Below are 22,502 nucleotides of genomic sequence, written 5' to 3'. Positions count from 1 at the left end.
TTTTGTAGCCATATAGTCAGGTGTCTGATTAAACAATTATACCACACAGGTCCTAATGATCATCAATTCAATATGTAGGTTGAAACACAACCATTCACTGAAACAGAAACAGCTGTGTAGGAGGAATAAAACTGAATAAAAAGGTGAGGTTGCTGAAGATAGTTTACTGTCAAAAGTCATACACCATGGCAAGACTGAGCACAGCAACAAGACACAAGGTAGTTATACTGCATCAGCAAGTCTCTCCCAGGCAGACATTTCAAGGCAGACAGGGGTTTCCAGATGTGCTGTCCAAGCTCTTTTGAAGAAGCACAAAGAAACGGGCAACATTGAGGACTGTAGACACAGTGGTCGGCCAAAGAAACTTACTGCAGCAGATGAAAGACACATCATGCTTACTTCCCTTCACAATCAGAAGATGTCCAGCAGTGCCATCAGCTCAGAATTGGCAGACAACAGTGAGACCCTGGTACACCCATCTACTGTCCGGCCAAGCGACTCAACTATGTAAGAAAACACAGAAACTGGGTGCAGAAAAATGGCAGCAGGTGCTCTGAACTGATGAGTCAAAATGTGAAATATCTGGCTGTAGCAGAAGGCAGTTTGTTCACCGAAGGGCTGGAGAGCGGTACACGAATGAGTGTCTGCAGGCAACAGTGAAGCATGGTGTAGGTTCCTTGCAAGTTTGGGGCTGCATTTCTGCAAATGGAGTTGGGGATTTGCTCAGAATGAATGGTCTCCTCAATGCTGTGAAGTACAGGCAGATACTTATCCATCATGCAATACCATCAGGGATGCATCTGATTGTCCCCAAACGTATTCTGCAGCATGACAACGACCCCAGACATACAGCGACAGTTATTAAGAAGTATCTTCAGTGTAAAGAAGAACAAGGAGTCCTGGAAGTGATGGTACGGCCCCCACAGATTCCTGATCTCAACATCATCGCGTCTGTCTCGGATTACATGGAGAGAGAAGCAACTGAGGCGCCTAAATCCACAGAAGAACTGTGGTTACTTCACACCAAGTATGCATTTGATGTAGATTTTTCTTCGTTCACTCACTTTGCATTTAGTTAATTGATAAATATAATCTATTAACATGTCTATTTTTGAAAGCATTCTTACTTTACAGCATTTTTTCACCCCTGCCTAAAACGTTTGCACAGTACTGTATGTCATACTGTAAGCATATACCTTTGCTTGTGCTTTCTGTTTACAGATTAGAACATATACAAATACACATTTTGCTGGTGCCTGCAAAACTTAACAACAACAAACATAACAAAATAAACACCCCTTTACCCTCCAAACAAAATCTCCAAATCCATCTGCATTTTCCACCTTAAACACCGTGCTTCTGACCAGTAGTTTTACCCTGTGTAGGAGGAGGAGGTGGGAGTTCGGTCTATTGGACAATGCTTGTAGAGTATAAGGAACCAATTACTGTCTGCGCTGCTGGCTGTGCGCTGTTCATCAGAATGAGTTACAGCAGAATATCTCTATCAGCTGTGTGTTCATCGCTTGCATTCATCACTCCCCTGCTGCTGAGTGAAGCATGAGGGTTTAGCATCTAGAAATCATGATTCATTGGCTTTAGAAGCAATTGGAGTGTGTGTGTGTAAGCGTGCACGAGGGAGCAGAAGAGTCCTTCTTTTAGTTTGATAGAAAGGCTAAAAGCAGCTGGGGAATGGCTTCTTAAAGGATACTTACCAATTGGCTTGTTTTGAAGAAACTAAAGACAGCGCACTAGGTAAGTTATGCAGTTGACAAAGGATTTTCAGTGCCAATGAAATGTCTGTAAAGCTGTTTAAAAAACACAATTTGCTTTATAATATATCAATCATGGATTGCTTGTTTGCTGTGCCTTTTGTCAGACCCATATTTCTGGTGATGTTTTTTGTGGTATGAATGAACTGAACACAGCTCTCTCAGCAAGTAGTGCTGCATGTTGGAATGAATTATATGCTTGTTGAAATTTGACAGAGCTTTTTAAAGTGTCATTCATTCAGTAATAAGATCATATTTATTTTATTATTTGTTTTTTTTAAATAGGTTTGTTTTAGTTAAGTGATTGTCAGAGTCTTCGTGGTGAATCTTTATTGTGCATATTTGTTTGTTTTATTTTTATATGAACACTACTTGCATTTACTTTTTCAGTATATTATGTAGTTGTATTCAATTAAATTTAGTTTGTGCTTTAAATGTAATTTCATCACAATGTGGAATATATATATGTATATACTTAGTTGGCTAAATACATATTTTAGCAAGGAATACCTGATTTTAATTCAGGATTAAATTGGCAAAGTTGAATCTTTCTGTTCAATGCAACTTTCAATGCATATATGTGTGTGTGTGTATATGTATATATATATATATATATATATATATATGTATGTAATCTTTCTATCTGAGTACCTTAAAAGCCATAGGCAGTGCATTATGTATTTTCATTTTCATACTGTGTGGGTTTGTTTGCATTATCCACCGTGTGACAGTTCTGTATCCAGGCTACTGCAATCTGTTCTTCACTCCAAACTACTTGCTCCTTGACTATTTGTCTTCTGTTTGGAAGTGACAGAATCGTTTTTTAGTTGTTGATCTAGTAAAATCCATTTCCTATAAAGAATCAAAGGGAAACTACAAGATGTTGATGTCACTATATAACCCGATTTACACTATTAATGATGATTTTTCTCTCTCTCCCTCACCACTAATTTTGCAATGTTTCACAAAATCGTAAAAAAAATTATAATAATAATAATTTGATATTGTTAAACCGAAGTAATAAGTTCCTGGGAAATTAATTGGCCCCTTGAATTTGTGATACTGGTTAAGTTTTCTGAAACAGCTGAGGTACTCGGGTGTGTCGTATTTCTGTCTGTGTGAGTTGCACAGTGTTGGGAAGTAGTAATCTGTTATGATTACCCACCAATAACAAATAATGAATTCATCAACTTCCCATTCCTATTGTTATTGAACTACATGGTAGCAGGAGTCATTTAAATGGTAATTGAATGACTATTACATTGAAGATCCCATGTATATTCAGAAGCCTATTTTTATATTCATTAGTACTGGTGTATATTTTTAACATTAGTCCTGCTCATGTGGGTGTTATTTTTCCTGTACTGTGAGCTGTCATTTTAGCAGCATTGTAGATATTGCTGTATCTCCTAGTCCTTACCTACATAATGATGAGACGTGGCTCAGGCAATGTCTTGAAAGATGCAATACATTTGAGGGGTCGCAAACAACCCTTTTATTTATGTAATCACTCTGAGTAAGCCCCATTTCATTATTGACTGGTTACAAATTGTATAGTTCTGTTGCAAGTTTGCAAATGATGATTGGGATATAAAATGAGTCATGGTTGTATCCATTGGATGGACTGTTATCTTTTTTTCAATTTCTTTAAAATTCTACTGTATGAATAATTTGTTCCATTTGCTGTTTGAAGGCCAGTTATGGTTACACTATAATCAACCCATACAGAGACAGAGGTGTATAGAGCATGTGTGTGCTTAATGTTGGGTCAGGGGATCAGCTCTCTGTGGTCTGCATTACTGCATTTGCATTAATAGCTATTTTCTGTGCTTCGTCTTTAGAGCTGAGAATGCAGTGGGAGCAGCAGATTGCTTTTTTGCGGTCACCAGTGGTGCAAAATATGAACCATATCCACACATGACTTGTGAAAAGGAAGTGTGGGATTGTCCTAATGGATTAATTATTTTTATCGAGAGGGGAGGGACATGTGCCGTGGTCCTCGTACTTTGTTTTGGTTCTGGCAAGTGTTGATACCGAATGAGGCCAAAGTCTGAGAAGGTGTGACTCCCAGTGCAGCTTTTCTGTGATTCTCTGCAGTCCCAGGTGAAGTTTTCTGCCTCATTAATTCTTCTTTGGACCAGGATCATTTAATTTAAAATACACACACAAAGGGCAGTTTTGAAACCTTTTGAAGCACTGGTTTCTGGGCCAATGCTCATTTGTTTATATCAAATTACTGATTGGTACAAGCTCTATTTTACTTTATTTTTTACTGTACCATTTGTGGGCAAATGGGATGGCTAATGTTTTGTTCTCAATTGTAGTTTGGTAAAATCAATGAGAGGATGACTGAAAAATATATATTTACATAAATAAACGTATCAACCTCAGATGAGTATTGATGTGTTTTTGTTGTTGTTTTTGTCATTCTTTTGTATTGTTGAGCTGTTTTTCATCTTTATATCTTTGGTGAACTCTGTGCAGCGCATTTTATTTGGCAGCTCTCCAATGTCAGTAATGCATTAATGATTTGAATAGCAAATTGTGAAGTGCTGTGTGCATATTAATGAGAGACATATAACTCAACCTGGATGTTTTTGTTTAAACTCGCCCTCCAGATCAGCAGCATTTCTAGGAATTGTAAATGACACCCAGATATAAGGGTTAGGATAATAAATAATAAAGATAGAAACCCCCCCCAAAATACACAGCGAGAACAGTGTGGAAGTACTGCAGTTCCGGCCCAGTACAGTAATAGTGCAAGGTACATGAAAACATACTCCCACTAAACAAATCACAGAGATATCATTACTCAAAGTCTTTAATAATAGATTGTTCTACAAGTTTAGCCAGCTTTTGGTTTTTGTTGTTGTTTGCTTTATTGAACATATTTTGTCTAGCTGTATAGAGAGCACACACATCTTTGATAAACACAATGGCTCCAACTGTTAATGTGACATACAGTATACATTGCATTTTCTAAAATCCTGTTTAGCTCATTAATCACATTGTGAAGAAAGAATCTGCTGATGATTCTGAAAGCTTGATAAATGCCCCCTCTTATGTTATTGTATTCAGTGTTTGAAAGATAAATTGCCATATGTATGTTTTCTTTTGTTGTTTTTTTTTCAACTGAAGGGACATTGTAGAATTAGAGAAAAGCAAGAGTTGTTCAAATATTGTACAATGCATGGCAATTTGAATACTGCAAGATAAATTTTCAGACATCATTTTAAAGTGGAAATATAATGAAGTCTTAGAAAATGCTGTGCTTTTGCTCAACAAAACAGTTTATTTGTGTTTTTGGAGGGCCTTGCACAGAAATTGCTTTTTATATTAAGTAGAACTACTTCCTCTTACTGACTCATATGTTGTGTTTATAAGGTGAGAGGGTTAGCTTTCTTATTATCCCACTGAATAAGCTAAATTATAGCAAGATTCGTAGTGTTGCTATTTTCGCTGTAGGCTACATGGCATTCAGATTTAAGCCTTCTGTAAGTATGACGGAGGGTGAAAGCAAAACTCTGTCAAGCTTTTTGTTGGAAAGGAGACTCATGTTGTTATTTTACTTGTATTTAGTATATCATAAGAATTTGGCTTTTGCAGCTGATCAATACATATAAGTTACTCGAGCCGAGTTAAGTTGGCTATGTTTGCTGAAATGAACACATCTGTTGGTTTTCTCATCAAATTTTTGTTTGGGGTGAATGTTTAATAAAGTATATTTACTTAACAGAGGATTGTGATGGTGCTTACTGTCCCAAAGGCTACGCTGATTTATTTTTAACACTGTGAAACGTTTGTTGAAACATTGAACAAGAGTGGTTTTATTTGACGGTTTCTATTTTCTGGAGTGCACCATCTCAGCATCATTCATTTAAGAATGTAATGTTGAAGAAGCTTTGTCGTTATCAGTGTTTGATATGAATTTGCCTTACTTGCTGTCATCTCAGCAGTATTCGCAGCTTGACCTTGGGCATCTAGACCTTGGGCCTTGACAGTATTGATCACTCGGCGAGTATCGAGTGTCTCACGTACGACTCCCCAGCTGTGAGCTGCTGTTTCGGACATCCTGTGTAGGAATCCTGCACTTGTCAATATTGAATGAAACCGATATTGAGGCAGATTCTCTCCTCTCACTTTCAGAGTACGGTCGGTTTGAAGCCAAAATCCATGATTTGCGGGAGCAGATGATGAACCACAGTATGAGCTCGGGATCAGGCTCGCTACGCACCAATCAGAAGCGCTCTCTATATGTCAGGTAGGTTATTTTGGGATGTTGTAGGTAAGTTTACTTGCTTAATGTATTTTCAAAAGGCTTATATATATATATATATATATATATGAGTTGAAATTAATTGTGGATTCTTCACAAGATAGTAACTATGCATACAATATTAATCTCTTTGTCCCTATGGTATTGCTTAGATTTATTTTTCAGTATAAAGAAAAAGAAAACTTCTGTCTCCCCGAGTAGCGCCCCACCACACTAACCCTGCCTGACATCTGTCCAGTCACAGCGCCACAACTTTAACCTTCACACTACAGGCCCGTGATAATGTATATCCTGACATGCATTCTGTATCTGTTTGTTTTGTCTTGTTCTTCTGGGCTTTCACTGCAGCCAAACCAACATGTGGCTGATGCTTCATGTGAGAATATAATCTTGACATCAGGTGGGCACTGCAAAAAATTGAGAGGATGGAGGAAAAAAGAAATAATAAAAGTCTTTGTCACGTTGTGATTAAACACCCTCTGCCTTAAACAGTTCCACTAAGCCTTACAGTCGGTTTCTTTTATTAAATTCACTGCATTTGAATTTGAATTCCCTCTCCTGGCTGATATCGGTTAAGCCCTCGCAGGCATCCGGTGTTGACAAGATTGAACTATGAATGATTCAGTGTCCCAGTTTTTAATCTTTTTACTTAAATTAATAACCTACACACACACACATATTTTATATATATCAACTTAATCCTTTGTATGGCATTGAAAAGGCACACCTTGAAGGCCCTGCAGGCTGGTTCCCCCTCAGTCGGTGCGATGTCAACTGTAGGGACTCACTCAGACCCTGTCACCCAGGAATGGGGGGGTACAGTGCTCTGTGATTCATAGTTGGCCGACAGATCTTTTCACGTACTTAAGGATAGATGCAGCTTAAGACACAATTCTTCTAAGCGATTAAAAATAAATAAATAATAAGCTCTAGTGTTTTCTTATGATTGTGGTCAGTATAAAACAAAATGTTAATTGTATTATCAGTACAAGTACTAAAGAGTGCTTAATATTCTATACATGATCTGTAATTCTCATATAGATGTAATCTATAGCATTTTTGTATTGTTTATCTCACTGCTAGTCCTACTGCTGCTGCTACTAATAATAATTTAAATAATTACTACCCATCATAGTATAAGTCTACTTCTACTAAAATGTGTTTATTCTAAGAAAATATCTGTCAAGATGTAAACCTAATGACAGGTTATGTAGGTGCAAGGCATTGATAGATATTTTCATGTGAAATCAGAAACAATTTTCTGCTAAAGCAAAGCAGAAAATTGCAGAAAATTTAGCTTTTCTCCTCCCTGCACTCACTAAATGTCATTAGTAATGTCATTACAAGAAACTGCAGTATTTTTCTCTGTCAATTGAATAGTATTTAAAATACTTGCTCTAATGTAACTGTTTCTGTAACAACTTGGACAGCTTAATCATCCTCCAAGTTTACTATTGTACTATAGTAAACTATTGAATTCTCAGAATGGATTTGTTCAATGGCTTCTCTGGCTTATTTTCTTGATTGACAGAAATGTTTTTCTTCACGTTTAGAAGGAAGTCTTTTAACAAATTACTTTTAATTGTTAGCTATTAAGCAAAAACATGTTCTGCTTTTTTACCCTGTGGCAATTAATGTCTATGGGATGTATTTCACTCATTATTATTATTATTATTATTATTATTATTATTGTTATTATTATGTAAGAGAATGATTCCCCAGTTTTCTATGAAGTGAGATTCAGCACCCTGGACAGCAACCATTCCTTGCCTGCTGCCATCAATGAGGAGAAGTAAAATGACCCTCTTAAGAACCCTTATCTTGTTATTCTGTAGTGGAATCATGGGGTGGGAGGGGGTGTGTAAACTTTTTTTTTATTCACCTGCCGCTCAACAGAAATTAAAATGCGGCAGAATATTAAATTACTTTTCAATACCCTGCTGTGTCAGTGCTGACTGCGGGTGTGGGAATGGGGTGAGACTGTCGACATGCCAGTATTTTAAAGATGTCATTCCTTTGGGGTGAAGTGATTCAGCCCTCTGCTGGTAAGTAGTGGGATTTGTGTATAACGCCACAAGAGCACAAATAAAAAAACTTCAGCCAAAATACTCATTAGTTAGTTAGCACTCATTAGTTATAGATAGAGGGAGTTTCTATAACACTGCTTTATTGACAGTTGTGTGATGAAGCAGGATGCAATAACAGATGGAGTGTCCATACTCTTAAGAGCATCATACTGTCATGTGTCCCTGCTGCAAGTTCTAAATGGGAGTCTCTGTAGCTGAAGATATAGCATATCTGTTCATAAGGAAGCTATACTGGGGCTGCTAATTACCTTAGCCCTCAAGACGACATTATGGCAACTCATTCTGAGGTTTCCCATGGAGAAATAAAGACCAACGAGGCCCACATAGAGCTATGTTAGATTTCCCTCAAGTAAAACATTGGTCACAATGCAGGGCAGTAGTGGGAGTTCAGAAGCTGAGCGCAGTGTATTCAGACCACGAGGGACTTGATTATGTTGAGTAATGCAGACATGAAAAGTTAAATTTAGATTGCACTAATAAAAAATAGTAGTAGTATATGGTTTGTAGTCAGGAATCAAATTTGTGTTGGAGTCCAAATTTGGCGGTTTGATACAGATTGCTGTGTTGCATTTCTGTCCCAATACTTGCCCTAATAGCAAGCATGGTCTCAGCTTTGCCAACTCCACAATATGAAGCCAAGCACTGTCTGCAGCCTAATCCATCTTGGTTAACAAATTACCAAAGCAACTCTAACCCTGATGGCAATCTAAATTCACTGGGAAATCTAAGCTATACCTAAACCTTCCCCAACCCAGTGCCTGACTCTGGATTATCAGAAAGCACATTTTAACTCTACATTTCCCATGAATCTACCAAGAAGCTAATTATAGTGCATCTAAATCAATATTCGATAGAATACTCCTGCAAATGATTTGTCTGCTAGATTGTCTCCATCCGTGCCCTGGAGGTAAATCTCTGATTCCTGCTGAGTCCTGGACCTTTCTGTAGAGCTGGCAACACTAGTCAGCATTGTAATAATCATTTCCATTTCTGGTTGAGGGCCTGAGGGTTTATGTATTTAATTCCTGTATTTAAATAGATTTTATTAAATGTGTCAAAACTATTTCCTACTCTTTTTTTATATAACTGTTTTCTAATGGAAGTAATTGCCAATTTAATGCATTATATACATGTAGAGTAGATATAATGAACATCATCTCAATCTGCAGTATTCTCTGCATTTGGCACTCCATCAATAAACAAGTAGAAGTTGCCAACCACTGGAAATAAGATACTTGTGTTGTTAAAGAGGTTCTTTTATAGCTCATTCACAAAGAATGGAAGGCTACATTCTCTCTGTAGCTAGACTTAGCCAACGCAGAGCACACAGCTGAGGTCTGTGGGAGGAGACGAGTGCCCAAACTAACCATACAAAATAAAAAAAAATAAAAAATATATATATATATGAGAAATGGAACAATGCATGCAGCACCTGTAGGCCATGCGATTATTTGACTGCTGTGCTGTGGTGTTACGCCGTCAAAATACTTTTGTAATTGGGTGTCCTGCTCTTGCTTAAGATTATCTTAAGTGAAGTAGCATGCTTTGTGTGCTTCCTGTTTTTCTATTTAAAACCACCTTAATAGCTGCTTCAGCATCAATATCAGCAAGTTACCATAGCAACACAATAAAAACTACTTCCCACAACCTTCTGTTCATTTTCAAATTGAATATTCAGCTGACTCTTTTTTTTATTCAGGAATCAGTTTGGTGGAACATTTTGTGCTTGTAGCAGCAAGGCAAAACAAAATAAAGTAATTGTTCTCATTGTTTTAATTAAATTCTTTAAACAAATGATTTGTAAGAGTTAAAAACCCATTTATCCCAAAAACTTTTCAGATAATAATATGGAATTGTTTAATCTCTGCTAAATTATGTCAGTTTGTTGGGACTAGGTTTTATTTATATTGTAGTTCATCAGAGAATAAACGGAATCACAACGTTTTTTGTAAGGAACGCTGATAACCTGATTACTATCATATACACTTGTTATTTTTCATACAGCATCTATTTTTCATTTGTATATATATGTGTGGAATGTGCATATGTGGAAGTGACTTTCCAATTGCATGGTTCCTCTCACCCTCGTGCAAAACCTGTGCAGCTGTCGCCCATCCTTTTCATCAGCTGAATTTAACCACTTGAAACAAGTTCAGTCTGTGCTATACAGCATCAGTAGCCTTCATCATTAACAAAACACTTCTCTCAAAGACCGAGGTGTTACTAGCGTGAAAGACAAGCAGGGATGACTAAGCATGGTTTTTGATGTGACATTGCAAGCTAATGTTGTGCTGTTTGTTGTTCAGTGCTTGTTCTGGGTTGGTTTTTAAAAATGACTAATCCACGAATCCAGAGCACTCTATAGCTCACAAGGCAGCAGGACAATCTGCCAAGAGCGGACTTGGAAAGCCAAGTTGACACTCAAAACCGCCTTCTAATGCAATTCAGTGTCATAGTATTTAAGTTTTAGAAATGAACCAACATGAAAAGTAGTGATATTTATATCATATTTTTTAAGAATTCATAATGAAACAAAGGTTGTTGAATAAGTATAACTATTGTTGTAGTTTTCGTGTTTGTTTGGTTTGTTTTTTTTAACTCTGATCTCCAATGCTCATGCCCAGTGAATTTTAGCAATGTCTGTACTTCATATTTGGCAAAAAAGTCTTCGTGCTTCTGCTCGGTTAATGGCTGAAGCATCACCCTGCCTACAACTTATTTTCAAGGGACTGAATTTTGTAGTTTTCACAAATGGGTCAACAACTGTTCTGATCAATCCATTCTGGCATTCTGGAATGTGTATGTCTGTTTAGACTGTATCTGTCAAGCTACATTGTTTAAATGAGACACAAATTGGATGTTGTACTCTTATGTTTCTATACCCTGTTCCTTGTAGTGCTGTTTAGATAGATTCCTTTCTTGTTTTGAGCTTTTTTTTCCTTATACTACTTCAAGGACACTTGCCTCTGAGGACTTATTGTCCTTCTCAGAACTGTCAGATATCATTCAAACTCTCCTATTATAAGTGTCCAAATTGCACAGTCAGTCAAATATCATGATAGCTATAGTCTGCAGATTTCAACGGACCTGCCAAATTTAACCAGTACAGGTTTTTGTAATACTAATGTTTATTCAAACAGACTTTCCTCCAAATAGAGATAATTTAACATGTCCGTCCATCTATGTATATAGTTTATAGTCTGTAAGATTGCCTGCTAGTTGCAAGTAAGCATTTGTTTAAGGTTCCAATGAGATGAGTGGACTGCCAAGGGCTAATGTTTGTCAGAGATATACAATATGGACCTAATGAGGAGTCCAGTTACACGTCTTCATTCAGGTCCTAAAGGCAAAACAAGCAAAATTAAAACAATTCTCCCAAACCCATGTCACTGGGATCACTGAATCCTTACTTTGAGTTTCAATACAACACTTATTATCCTGACTCAGAGCGACTTTTACATTGAGGTTAGGTCTGTGCAAATATGTGCTTACAGAGAGTAATGTGTTACAAAGAGGATAATTTCATATCACTGTGTGGAGTCTGTGTGTGTGTGCGATTGAAATGTGTTCCCTGAATGTGATGCAGTGTAAACGTTTTCATGAGATTTCACTTCTTGTGGAATCTAACCCTAGCCCAAATCAAATGTTTATTTAAAATGATTAGTCAAAACTAGTAACTCATTCTAAAAAAACTGTAATGATTGAAATGCTGGGTCAGCAAAAACACCTCCTTTAATTTCCCAGTTACTGCGCACAGTTCCTGAGCTGACAGGGATTTGTGATGGTCATCAATCGATAAACCAAACAATTCTTGTTTTATATTCACATAACCTCCTGCTGTCCTCAAACTTTATTGTTTACTGGCACTGTTTACTCTAGTGGGAGAGTCAGTGCCTTGAGGCCAGTCTTGAAACCAGAGAGAAAGAAAAGATTGTTCATCAGATACCTAGTTCAGTCTTACAAAATAATAATAATAAAAGAAGAAGCTACACTACTTGCCTCTTATGTGAACCACCCATTGGTACAACATTTCTGAAGAATATTTAACTACACTACAACATATTACCAAATGTAATGGAATATTCCAGTTGTCATTATACTATGTAGAGATTTAACTTTTTGTTTTGGTTATCAAACCTAAGGCATCCAACTGTCATGAAGGCCATAGATGAGCCTACACTTTACTAAAGACATTGTGACATCTTGTCATGTGTCTGTACTTTAGAATGTAGTTTAAAGAAACGATGCATGTCATTTCTGTATTGGAAATATATTCATGACTACATTTTTATATACACTCACCTAAAGGATTATTAGGAACACCTGTTCAATTTCTCATTAATGCAATTATCTAACCAACCAATCACATGGCAGTTGCTTCAATGCATTTAGGGGTGTGGTCCTGGTCAAGACAATCTCCTGAACTCCAAACTGAATGTCTGAATGGGAAAGAAAGGTGATTTAAGCAATTTTGAGCGTGGCATGGTTGTTGGTGCCAGACGGGCCGGTCTGAGTATTTCACAATCTGCTCAGTTACTGGGATTTTCACGCACAACCATTTCTAGGGTTTACAAAGAATGGTGTGAAAAGGGAAAAACATCCAGTATGCGGCAGTCCTGTGGGCGAAAATGCCTTGTTGATGCTAGAGGTCAGAGGAGAATGGGCTGACTGATTCAAGCTGATAGAAGAGCAACTTTGACTGAAATAAGCACTCGTTACAACCGAGGTATGCAGCAAAGCATTTGTGAAGCCACAACACGTACAACCTTGAGGCGGATGGGCTACAACAGCAGAAGACCCCACCGGGTACCACTCATCTCCACTACAAATAGGAAAAAGAGGCTACAATTTGCACAAGCTCACCAAAATTGGACAGTTGAAGACTGGAAAAATGTTGCCTGGTCTGATGAGTCTCGATTTCTGTTGAGACATTCAGATGGTAGAGTCAGAATTTGGCGTAAACAGAATGAGAACATGGATCCATCATGCCTTGTTACCACTGTGCAGGCTGGTGGTGGTGGTGTAATGGTGTGGGGGATGTTTTCTTGGCACACTTTAGGCCCCTTAGTGCCAATTGGGCATCGTTCAAATGCCACGGCCTACCTGAGCATTGTTTCTGACCATGTCCATCCCTTTATGACCACCATGTACCCATCCTCTGATGGCTACTTCCAGCAGGATAATGCACCATGTCACAAAGGTCGAATCATTTCAAATTGGTTTCTTGAACATGACAATGAGTTCACTGTACTAAACTGGCCCCCACAGTCACCAGATCTCAACCCAATAGAGCATCTTTGGGATGTGGTGGAACGGGAGCTTCGCGCCCTGGATGTGCATCCCACAAATCTCCATCAACTGCAAGATGCTATCCTATCAATATGGGCCAACATTTCTAAAGAATGCTTTCAGCACCTTGTTGAATCAATGCCACGTAGAATTAAGGCAGTTCTGAAGGCGAAAGGGGGTCAAACACAGTATTAGTATGGTGTTCCTAATAATCCTTTAGGTGAGTGTATATATATATAATTTATATGCACAATAAAGGTAGCTCAGGTTTCTATATTATATTAATGGTTCCTGTGATTGTGTCCTGGAGCCATGTTGGTGCCGACTAAATGTTTCAACCTTTAGTTAATGGTTTGATTTATGTGAGAGTCATAGTGTCCTCTATGTATTGATAACTGGAAGTTTATTATTATTAATCTGAGTAAGATTCATCTTAAAAATCTTGTTTGTAGTTTAAATACTTTGTTAAATACAGATGTCTTAAAATCTGTCAGGACCCTCATCTACTACACTAGGTATAGTGAGTCATTTAATTTAGGTAGTCAGTCTACCTTTAAGTAATATACCATGTTCTATACTTAACACTACAAATTGCTTTTTCTATATAATTTTATTATTGAAGTTTGATTGTTTATAGAATCCAAGCTAAAGAACAACTTCCTTTATCTATCTCGGTGAAGTTAGTGAGACACTTTGCTTTTTAAATTGAACGAAGGAGGGCACCATCGGAAGTAATCATTATATTGCTGTCAAAACCTGAGAGCCACAGTGAATGACTTATACATGAGTCATCATGTCAGCTATAATTATTTTAAACATGTTTTTTGAAATGGGGATGGAACTACTGTCTGAGAGACACATTTGTGCATTTTTCTTGATGTCACCTTCTGGTACCCCTGCGTTTCTTCACTTTAAAGACAACGTGCAGCTGTGTGTATGATGCACAGAGGTGGAGAACGAAATGCACATTTAGGCCTAAGTGTTGATGAAGAACACAAGTTTTTTGGGTCCCAACAGTAATTTTAGCTTGTAATGTTAAAACTGAAATGGTGACAGATCAGTATTAGTCTGTGTTGATTGTACGCCTGTTCACCACTGAATCACAAGTTCCTGTTCCGCAGTTGTTTCAAGGACGCAAGACTGTCGGCATGTTTCTGTAGGAGCAGCTGTCTCAAAGGGTTCGTTCATCAATTAGCTCATCGACTCTATTCGGTCTGTGATGAAAAGGTTAAGGAGTTATTCTGGTCCACTGTAATACTCCTCCCCCGGGGAACAGACATCACCCCCACTGAGAGCCATGATAACAGAGCTCTGTGTGAAGTATTCTGCTGAGTTTCCAATACAGAGACCCCTCTCTCTCGCTCTTGCAGATGTTAGGGGATGTATAGTGTTCCAAGTCACTGGATCACTGGAATCTGATACGGATCATTTGCATATATTCTAACTTGGGAAATTAAAGACTACAGGATAATAGAAAACATTCCTTATTTAAATGGAAAATATATTTTTTAGTTGATTAAGCTGTATATTTTGTTATAATGTTTGTGGTTTGTGCAAGACATTTCTGTGGGAAGTTTGCCTCTTCTAATTCCAGTTCTCATCACCTGCTTTAGTATACCTGAGATTTAGAGCCGTGGTTTTCAACCTTCCTAACTTGATAGACCAACATTGAAAAAGGAAAATGTCTGTTGGCTGACCATTTAAACACCTTTTTTTTATCCTGTAAATGACCTCTTGATTTGTTACAAACTCTCACCTATTGTTTTCTTATGTAGTCAATGATATATTGGGGAGTCATTTTATTTATAGTTGCATGATGTGAACCATAACAATGCTTTTAATTTTTACTTGATAATATTGCACACGTGGAGATTAGGATTAGGATGTGGAAGTTCACCACATGAATATGTCTGCTGTAGCTCAATGATTACTCCAGTGGTGCTCCTAATGCATGATCTAGTTTTGTAAATATATGGTGAAAACATAGTCATACTTTTTGCGTTTGTTTTCTTCACAATCACAATTTCATGGCGACTCACCAGAGCTTGGCTCCCGACCTTCAGGCTGAAAAAAAAAATGCTTTAGAGGATAGAGGTAGAATTACAAGTTGTTCATTTTCAGTTTTTTTATTTTTATGTTTTACATATACATTTTTTCAAAATCCAATAATTTTCCTCCACAGCGTATAGAATAGGCAGACTCCAGCAAAAAAGACTATGCATGTGAATAATGGAAGGAGAGACAGCCCAGGATAGAGATAGCTAAGAGAAGGGAAAGGTAATGGGATCAGAGTTTACTGGAAATGGGAAGGTCAGACCAACCTTGTTTAAAGAGACGTTCTGCGTTTCTGTGGCACTTAAAGCGCCGGCTCCCTGCCAGGGACAATCAGGCAGCCGTTGCAGATGTTTGTCAGAAGTCACTGTAAATTGAGGGGCCGCGTGGAACACCTGACAAACTTTCCAATGACATCTGTACATGTGTCAGGTCCTTTTTAGAAAACTCCTGCATCAAAATTGTCACAAAAGAATGGAAACTGCAGTCTAAGTACTTTGCGAGAATAAATATAGTAGACTGGTAATATTTGAAGGGGGAAGGATCAATACGGTCCTGTGACTGTAAGAGAGACTTTTTGCTGTGGATGTCATATTGATTTTCACTACATTTCTCAAAGGTCAGCAGTCATTGTTCAAATACCCTAAGAAATGACAATAGATAGCCAGCCTGAGGACTGAATATTGAATGATTCTCATCCATTCCTTGTATAATTAGAAACTATTTGTTTGCGGTTAAGAGCAATTTCTGTATTATTGGATGATTTTTCAAGTGAATCTCAGTTTGGGGTATATTACCACTACTACAATAATAATAATGATTTGCTGTGTCAAACATATTGCCACTTGATGTTTCTTTGCGTCTCAGATAATACTTAAGCAAAATAAAGTCCTCAGAAATATTGTGTAATCAAAAGCTTAATAATTGTTCATCCATATCCCTCATTTAAGCTTCATATCCTCACGTGGGTGTATTTTGTGAGCAGTTCTCTTTTCAGATATCTCATTATATCAGTGGCTGAGCGAATGAGGCGTTTTTGGTTCGTCTGTGCTCTTTTAATTTCCGCACCTCTATAAAAAAAGATATCATGTGCGTTGTTGTGAAAGCGGTAACTGTGAATTGTGATCATATTCCTAGCTTGTCATGTTTTTTTCGTTGTTGTCGTTTTTTGAGTCACATAAACCGTTCCAAAAATGTATGTTGTGTTGTCATGGTGACTGCAGACAAGTGTAGAAATTTACATCAGAAGAGTCGAGTCGTTAAAGAATGTAAATATGCAATTTTTTTAGCCTTTGATCATTAAGTATTTTGTGGTTTAGGTCATTACATAGTTGTCGTCTTCTTATCTGTATTGATGAATAGAATATTATTAAGTTATGCTTTATATGTGACATATATATATATATATATATATATATATATATATATATATATATATATATTAATATTTTTTCTTAGCAGTAGCCCTTGTCCAGAGTGTCATACAATTGTTACTATATTAAAGTAATGAGCGGAAAAACATATTTGTGTCATTGCTAGCTGGAAATCCTTTCTGTAAATTTCTGTCCTTTAGATTAAGTAAGCTATTTAAATAACTTTAGCACTTAAGAATTAGAAACAATATAATGCAAATGTATAAATATAATAAATAAGCCCATGTCATTGATTAATATAATTTAATTCCTTCAGTTATGGTTAATTTGGAGTATATGATGGGGTTTACTGGCTGTTTGACATAATTAAGTCTTTAGATGTCTGCAGGAGAGGGATGTGAGATAATCTAGATTTAATTTGATGATAATGAAAGGTGCACACTGTCAAGGACAAACTGCCATTTACAGAACATGGGTTTTGGAATTCTTTATTTTTCTTCCCCAATTTTTACAGCCAAACACATAATTGAAAAGCGCTTTGCACTGACCATGGTTGTAAGAGAGCGTTTGTGTGAAGCACAGTAAGGTTTAAAGACACAATTATCAGCTGCCCCGCCCTGTCCTCCTTGCATCGCTCTGGGAAGGAGAGTCTATGCCAGAAGGAGGGAAAAGAAAAACAAGTCCTTTTGCAGCTTATTGTTTCCCAAGTCACCAATCACCAAGCCTGAATTACTTTCCTCCTACACAGGTTTATTTATTTATTTCTGTACCACAGGCTTCATTAAGAAGGTATTTGCAATGATTTAGTCCCTCATAACAGATTTCAAAATGGCATTTATTTTGTCTGAGAAAGGAAGGATGCTGTGGCAGAGGGGTGCAGGTGTAACTCCCTCTGTGCCTATGAGTGCTTTGGGACTTTTCACTCCAGGAGACTAATTACAATTCAGTTGAAATCCCTTTCAATGTATCACCGACATACTAATCAATTCCCCAGCACCAGGCCTGTGCTGAACGCTGGATGTGTTTACGTAGTTAACCCTCAGCCAGGCCACACCTGCTTTACATGGCGAGTCCAGAGCAGAGGAGGGCACGGGAACCTACACTTGTTTATGCTGAGGATACTCTGGTAGCTGAAACCCAACTGATCCCTGCGGTGCTGGTCCAACTGCACACTGCCCACTGGAGAGTCCAGATCAGAACCAGCGCCATATGGACAAATAAGGTTTTAGCAGCTGTGCCACCACCATAAATTATTATGTAAAAAATGTAAATTATTGAGTGCTAAATTTATTATGGGGAGAAACAAACTATCATTTAAAATCTAATATTTGAATTATTGAGGATTGCAATGAATACAGTACAAATACAGAAATAAAATAATGTTATCACTGGGAAAGTTTTAGCAAGAAATCAGACCAGCCTAGCCATGGCTCATTATAGATAATGATTGTGGGGTATTAAATTACCTATTGAAAAAATGTGTATAGTGCTAATTCCTCCTCCACCTAACAATAGTAGTACATCTAATTACTTAATGAGAAGGAACAAGGACGAAAGAAGAGGTATGGCATTTACTGAGCTTAGGAACATATCTCAATATATCTAGAAATATTGTATTGTATAAAGAGAGAGAAGAGAGACTTTGCTGAGTGGAAATGGATTTGCACTGAGCTATTAGGGAGATCGGACAAGTTTAAATTGTGTGAATTAAAAACAAAAGGCCTAATCTTTTGCTCATTATTTGCAATATAATTTTAAAGACATGCACGAAATGGGTAGTGTCGTTTTCTTCTTCTTTTAAAAGAGCATACATCTACTGGCACCTAACACAATCTGACAGTGCAGTACAAAGCACAGATCTGACGTGCAGAGGCCTCTGTTTGTTCATGGCTGCTGAAACGAAATAGACATCCACCTTCTTACAAATCTACTGGTTTCTTGGGTCATATACAGATCTAATTATGATTATTGTTCAAGACATCTGCAGTAGTAATTTGACCGTAACTTGATACAACTTCACAAATTGGGTGAATAATTTGCTTGATGGAATCTCTTGCGTTCTCGGCACCGGGTCATTGAAAGGGCCCGTTCTCCGGTGTTGGCACAGAGGCAGTTGCCTTGGATACCAAGAACCAGAAATTGCCTGTGAGATAAGTCTGCGACTGCTCCTAATTTCGTTATTGAATGTGGAGCGCTACATGTCATCTTGTTATGACGCGTGATATTAATTCTAATTGATTGAAAGTGCACTACGAGATATAGCTTTTTCAGTAGTTTGTAGCATACATTATTGTAAGAAGTTTTTACTACATTATAACCTGGAAAATAGTACCTGAAAAAACTGAGCTGCAAGAGATTGGTTTCATCACATTTATAAGTTCAGTGTTCATTGTATTTCTGTGATTTTCCTTCTATGATTTACCATCATCTTCCTCATTAGTTATCTTAATACGCCATTTAGTTGCAGATTTTATACCAAATACCAGAAAAAACACCAAGATTGAGCTAACAGGTCTTTCTAAGAGACAGAGTGTGAAATTGAGCCAAACTCATCTACAGCGGTTGTAGTGTAAGAAGCAGAAACTGCTCAGGGAGATGGTTGGCTGTGGCAAGCTACTTCAAACTGATGGTTTAATCAATCAGTAGGATGCTGACAGATTTTTCTCCATCATTCATTAGACAAATGCTGAGTTTAGTGGAGAAATGGAAAGCTTGAATACACCTCAGTGCTGAAAGGCCACAGCACAGCAGCCACCTCATTATTGTATTCAACAACTGTACACTAGTAATTTCTTCTTTAATTAGGTTTAGTTAATATTAGTCAAAGAAAACTCCTGTACTTTTAGTAATTTTAGTCACATTTTAGTCCATGTTTTAGTTCACATTTTCTTTATTACCACCATTATACATTATGTCTGATGCCAGTGGTTAATTAGTGGTTGGATGCAAAACATAAACGTATTGATTTGACTTAATTTGAAATGTATTTGAAATTAAGTCACAAACAGCTATTGTAAATATCATGGTCACCAATTTATGTAATTCATTTATTTATTTATTTTTTTTAAGTTTGAAGTTTCTCTTGAAATAGTTAGTTACAAGAACAGTATGGAAGCATGTAGTGCGATTGCATGTTTAAAGTTATATTAAAAGCATATTGTTAAGCCCTGCTGTAGCCAAGCTGAATTGCGCTTCATGCTGTAAGCGCTTAACTGGGCTTAGTGTACTTGTAAGTTAACTAATTAGAGCCTAACTTTACTAATTACAAGACCCGCATTTACAAGTCCCATACACGAAAAAGAACAGGCATTTAACTTCACACAATCTGCATCAACTTCACATTGAGCCCAATACATTAAAACCACATCAAGCGCGTTCAATGTTTAGTGAAACACACGCTTGTGTACAATCGGGTCACATTCTGACCATGAAACATTCTGACCCTGACCGGCCGCCTCGCAAAATACTGTAATTTATGTCCATTAGTCTTGCGTTTAATTTTCCTTTCGTCACATTTTAACAACTAAAATTGAAAGGCATTTTTTTTTGTTATCGTTTTCTTCACAGTATTTCGTCTCATTATCGTCATAGTTACCATCACTGAAAATAGGTCGTTGACAAATACTTTAAGTCATGTTTTTCGTTGACGAAATTAACACTTTGCAGTATTTTATTGTGTACCAGCTCAATGAGTTCACGTAATCCTCCCAGACACAGATTTCAAAGAATGCTTATTAAAAATGCAACTGAAGTTAAATGTTTGATGCACATTACATGGCAAAGGAAGAGCCAAGGCTGATGTTTGTGACAAGCCTCGTTTTCATGGGATGTCCAGCTTGCATTTTTAATGGATGTGCTTTTTTCAAACACGCATTCATTATTGATGGGTCTGGTGTTTAGTGGTTACGTGTGGTGGATCAAGTGTAATCATGTTTCCTGGAGTAGATGTTAAATGCAGTCACCTTTTCCCCTTCTCAGTTTGTTAATCTTACCCAGGCTCAGCCTCAGCCTCAGCCTCAGCCTCAGCCTCATTAACCCTTGCATGGGAGACTAAGCCAGGCCGGCTCAAAGTGGTGCCGAGGGTTTGTAGCTGATGCTGAGTTAGGAGGCAGTTTTGTTAATGAATCATTACATCTATCCAGAAACTGTTGTATTTGGTGTTAATGTACAGCATAATTCTAGCATAATAAAGAGCACAGACATGGTTCAAGTGGGCTTCATTTTGAGGAGTGCATCACTGGATAACACTTTTTGAGCATATGGTAAACATTTAAGCTCAATGCGGAGTGTAGGCATCAGCCCCAGCAGGGAAAGCACAAAATGTGTGAGAGATTTCCTGCTACTGCATCTCTGGAAGCCCGACAATTCTGACTGTGATTTTATACCATCATAAAATACAAGAAACAAGGGACACAGAACGACCTATTTTTAAAACAAATAAACATCATAATAACCAACACCAGTTATTTCCCTTTGAGACATCTCTCTCTCTCTCTCTCTCTCTATATATATATATATATAACATGCCAATATAACATGCTTCCCCACAAGAAACAGAGAGCGTGAAACAATCCAAGTCCTCAATTTGAGCTGCCCCAGAAATTACAATAATAAAAAAAAGGCTGCAGCCAAGAATCATTAAAAGGAAATACCAAGGTATCATTTTGGACAAAGTTGTTTTTCCCTTGATAGACTCATAATGAAACAGCTGGCAGGTAGCTTCACTTTGGGCAGTTTTTGTCATGACAGCTGCACATTGTTTTTATTAATATTGAGCTGCCAGCAGCTATTTGGTGACAAGAGTCATCCCTCAGTCCTCACCAGGGTATCTGTGCAGCTATTCTAATACACTTCCCAGGAACAGACAACTCGTTAATGGGGTCATATCAGGTCTAACAGAAAATAAACATTCAGGCGATACATTTTAATCATCAAAGGACCTTTAATCCTTAAAACGTACATTGCCAAGAGCCTATCCTACTTCATTTGCTTTTCATTTCCCATATATATATATACACTCACCTAAAGGATTATTAGGAACACCTGTTCAATTTCTCATTAATGCAATTATCTAACCAACCAATCACATGGCAGTTGCTTCAATGCATTTAGGGGTGTGGTCCTGGTCAAGACAATCTCCTGAACTCCAAACTGAATGTCTGAATGGGAAAGAAAGGTGATTTAAGCAATTTTGAGCGTGGCATGGTTGTTGGTGCCAGACGGGCCGGTCCGAGTATTTCACAATCTGCTCAGTTACTGGGATTTTCACGCACAACCATTTCTAGGGTTTACAAAGAATGGTGTGAAAAGGGAAAAACATCCAGTATGCGGCAGTCCTGTGGGCAAAAATGCCTTGTTGATGCTAGAGGTCAGAGGAGAATGGGCCGACTGATTCAAGCTGATAGAAGAGCAACTTTGACTGAAATAACCACTCGTTACAACCGAGGTATGCAGCAAAGCATTTGTGAAGCCACAACACGTACAACCTTGAGGCGGATGGGCTACAACAGCAGAAGACCCCACCGGGTACCACTCATCTCCACTACAAATAGGAAAAAGAGGCTACAATTTGCACAAGCTCACCAAAATTGGACAGTTGAAGACTGGAAAAATGTTGCCTGGTCTGATGAGTCTCGATTTCTGTTGAGACATTCAG

At 37.7% G+C, this 22,502-nt stretch overlaps 1 protein-coding gene across 17 annotated transcripts in view; it reads left to right on the top strand.

Moving 5' to 3' along the window:
• dlg2 (discs, large homolog 2 (Drosophila)) overlaps window positions 1-22,502 on the top strand; it is a 259,732-nt gene that overhangs the window by 213,551 nt on the left and 23,679 nt on the right. For all 17 annotated transcript variants that reach the window (XM_066699432.1, XM_066699445.1, XM_066699448.1 and 14 more), the window contains one exon: window positions 5,916-6,030. In XM_066699432.1, the coding sequence (XP_066555529.1) occupies window positions 5,916-6,030 (115 nt within the window). The remainder of the gene's footprint in view (window positions 1-5,915; window positions 6,031-22,502) is intronic.

The sequence above is a fragment of the Amia ocellicauda genome, chromosome 3 (genome assembly GCF_036373705.1).
Source record: "Amia ocellicauda isolate fAmiCal2 chromosome 3, fAmiCal2.hap1, whole genome shotgun sequence".
Classification (NCBI taxonomy): domain Eukaryota; kingdom Metazoa; phylum Chordata; class Actinopteri; order Amiiformes; family Amiidae; genus Amia; species Amia ocellicauda.
This window is presented reverse-complemented; position numbering and strand designations above follow the sequence as displayed.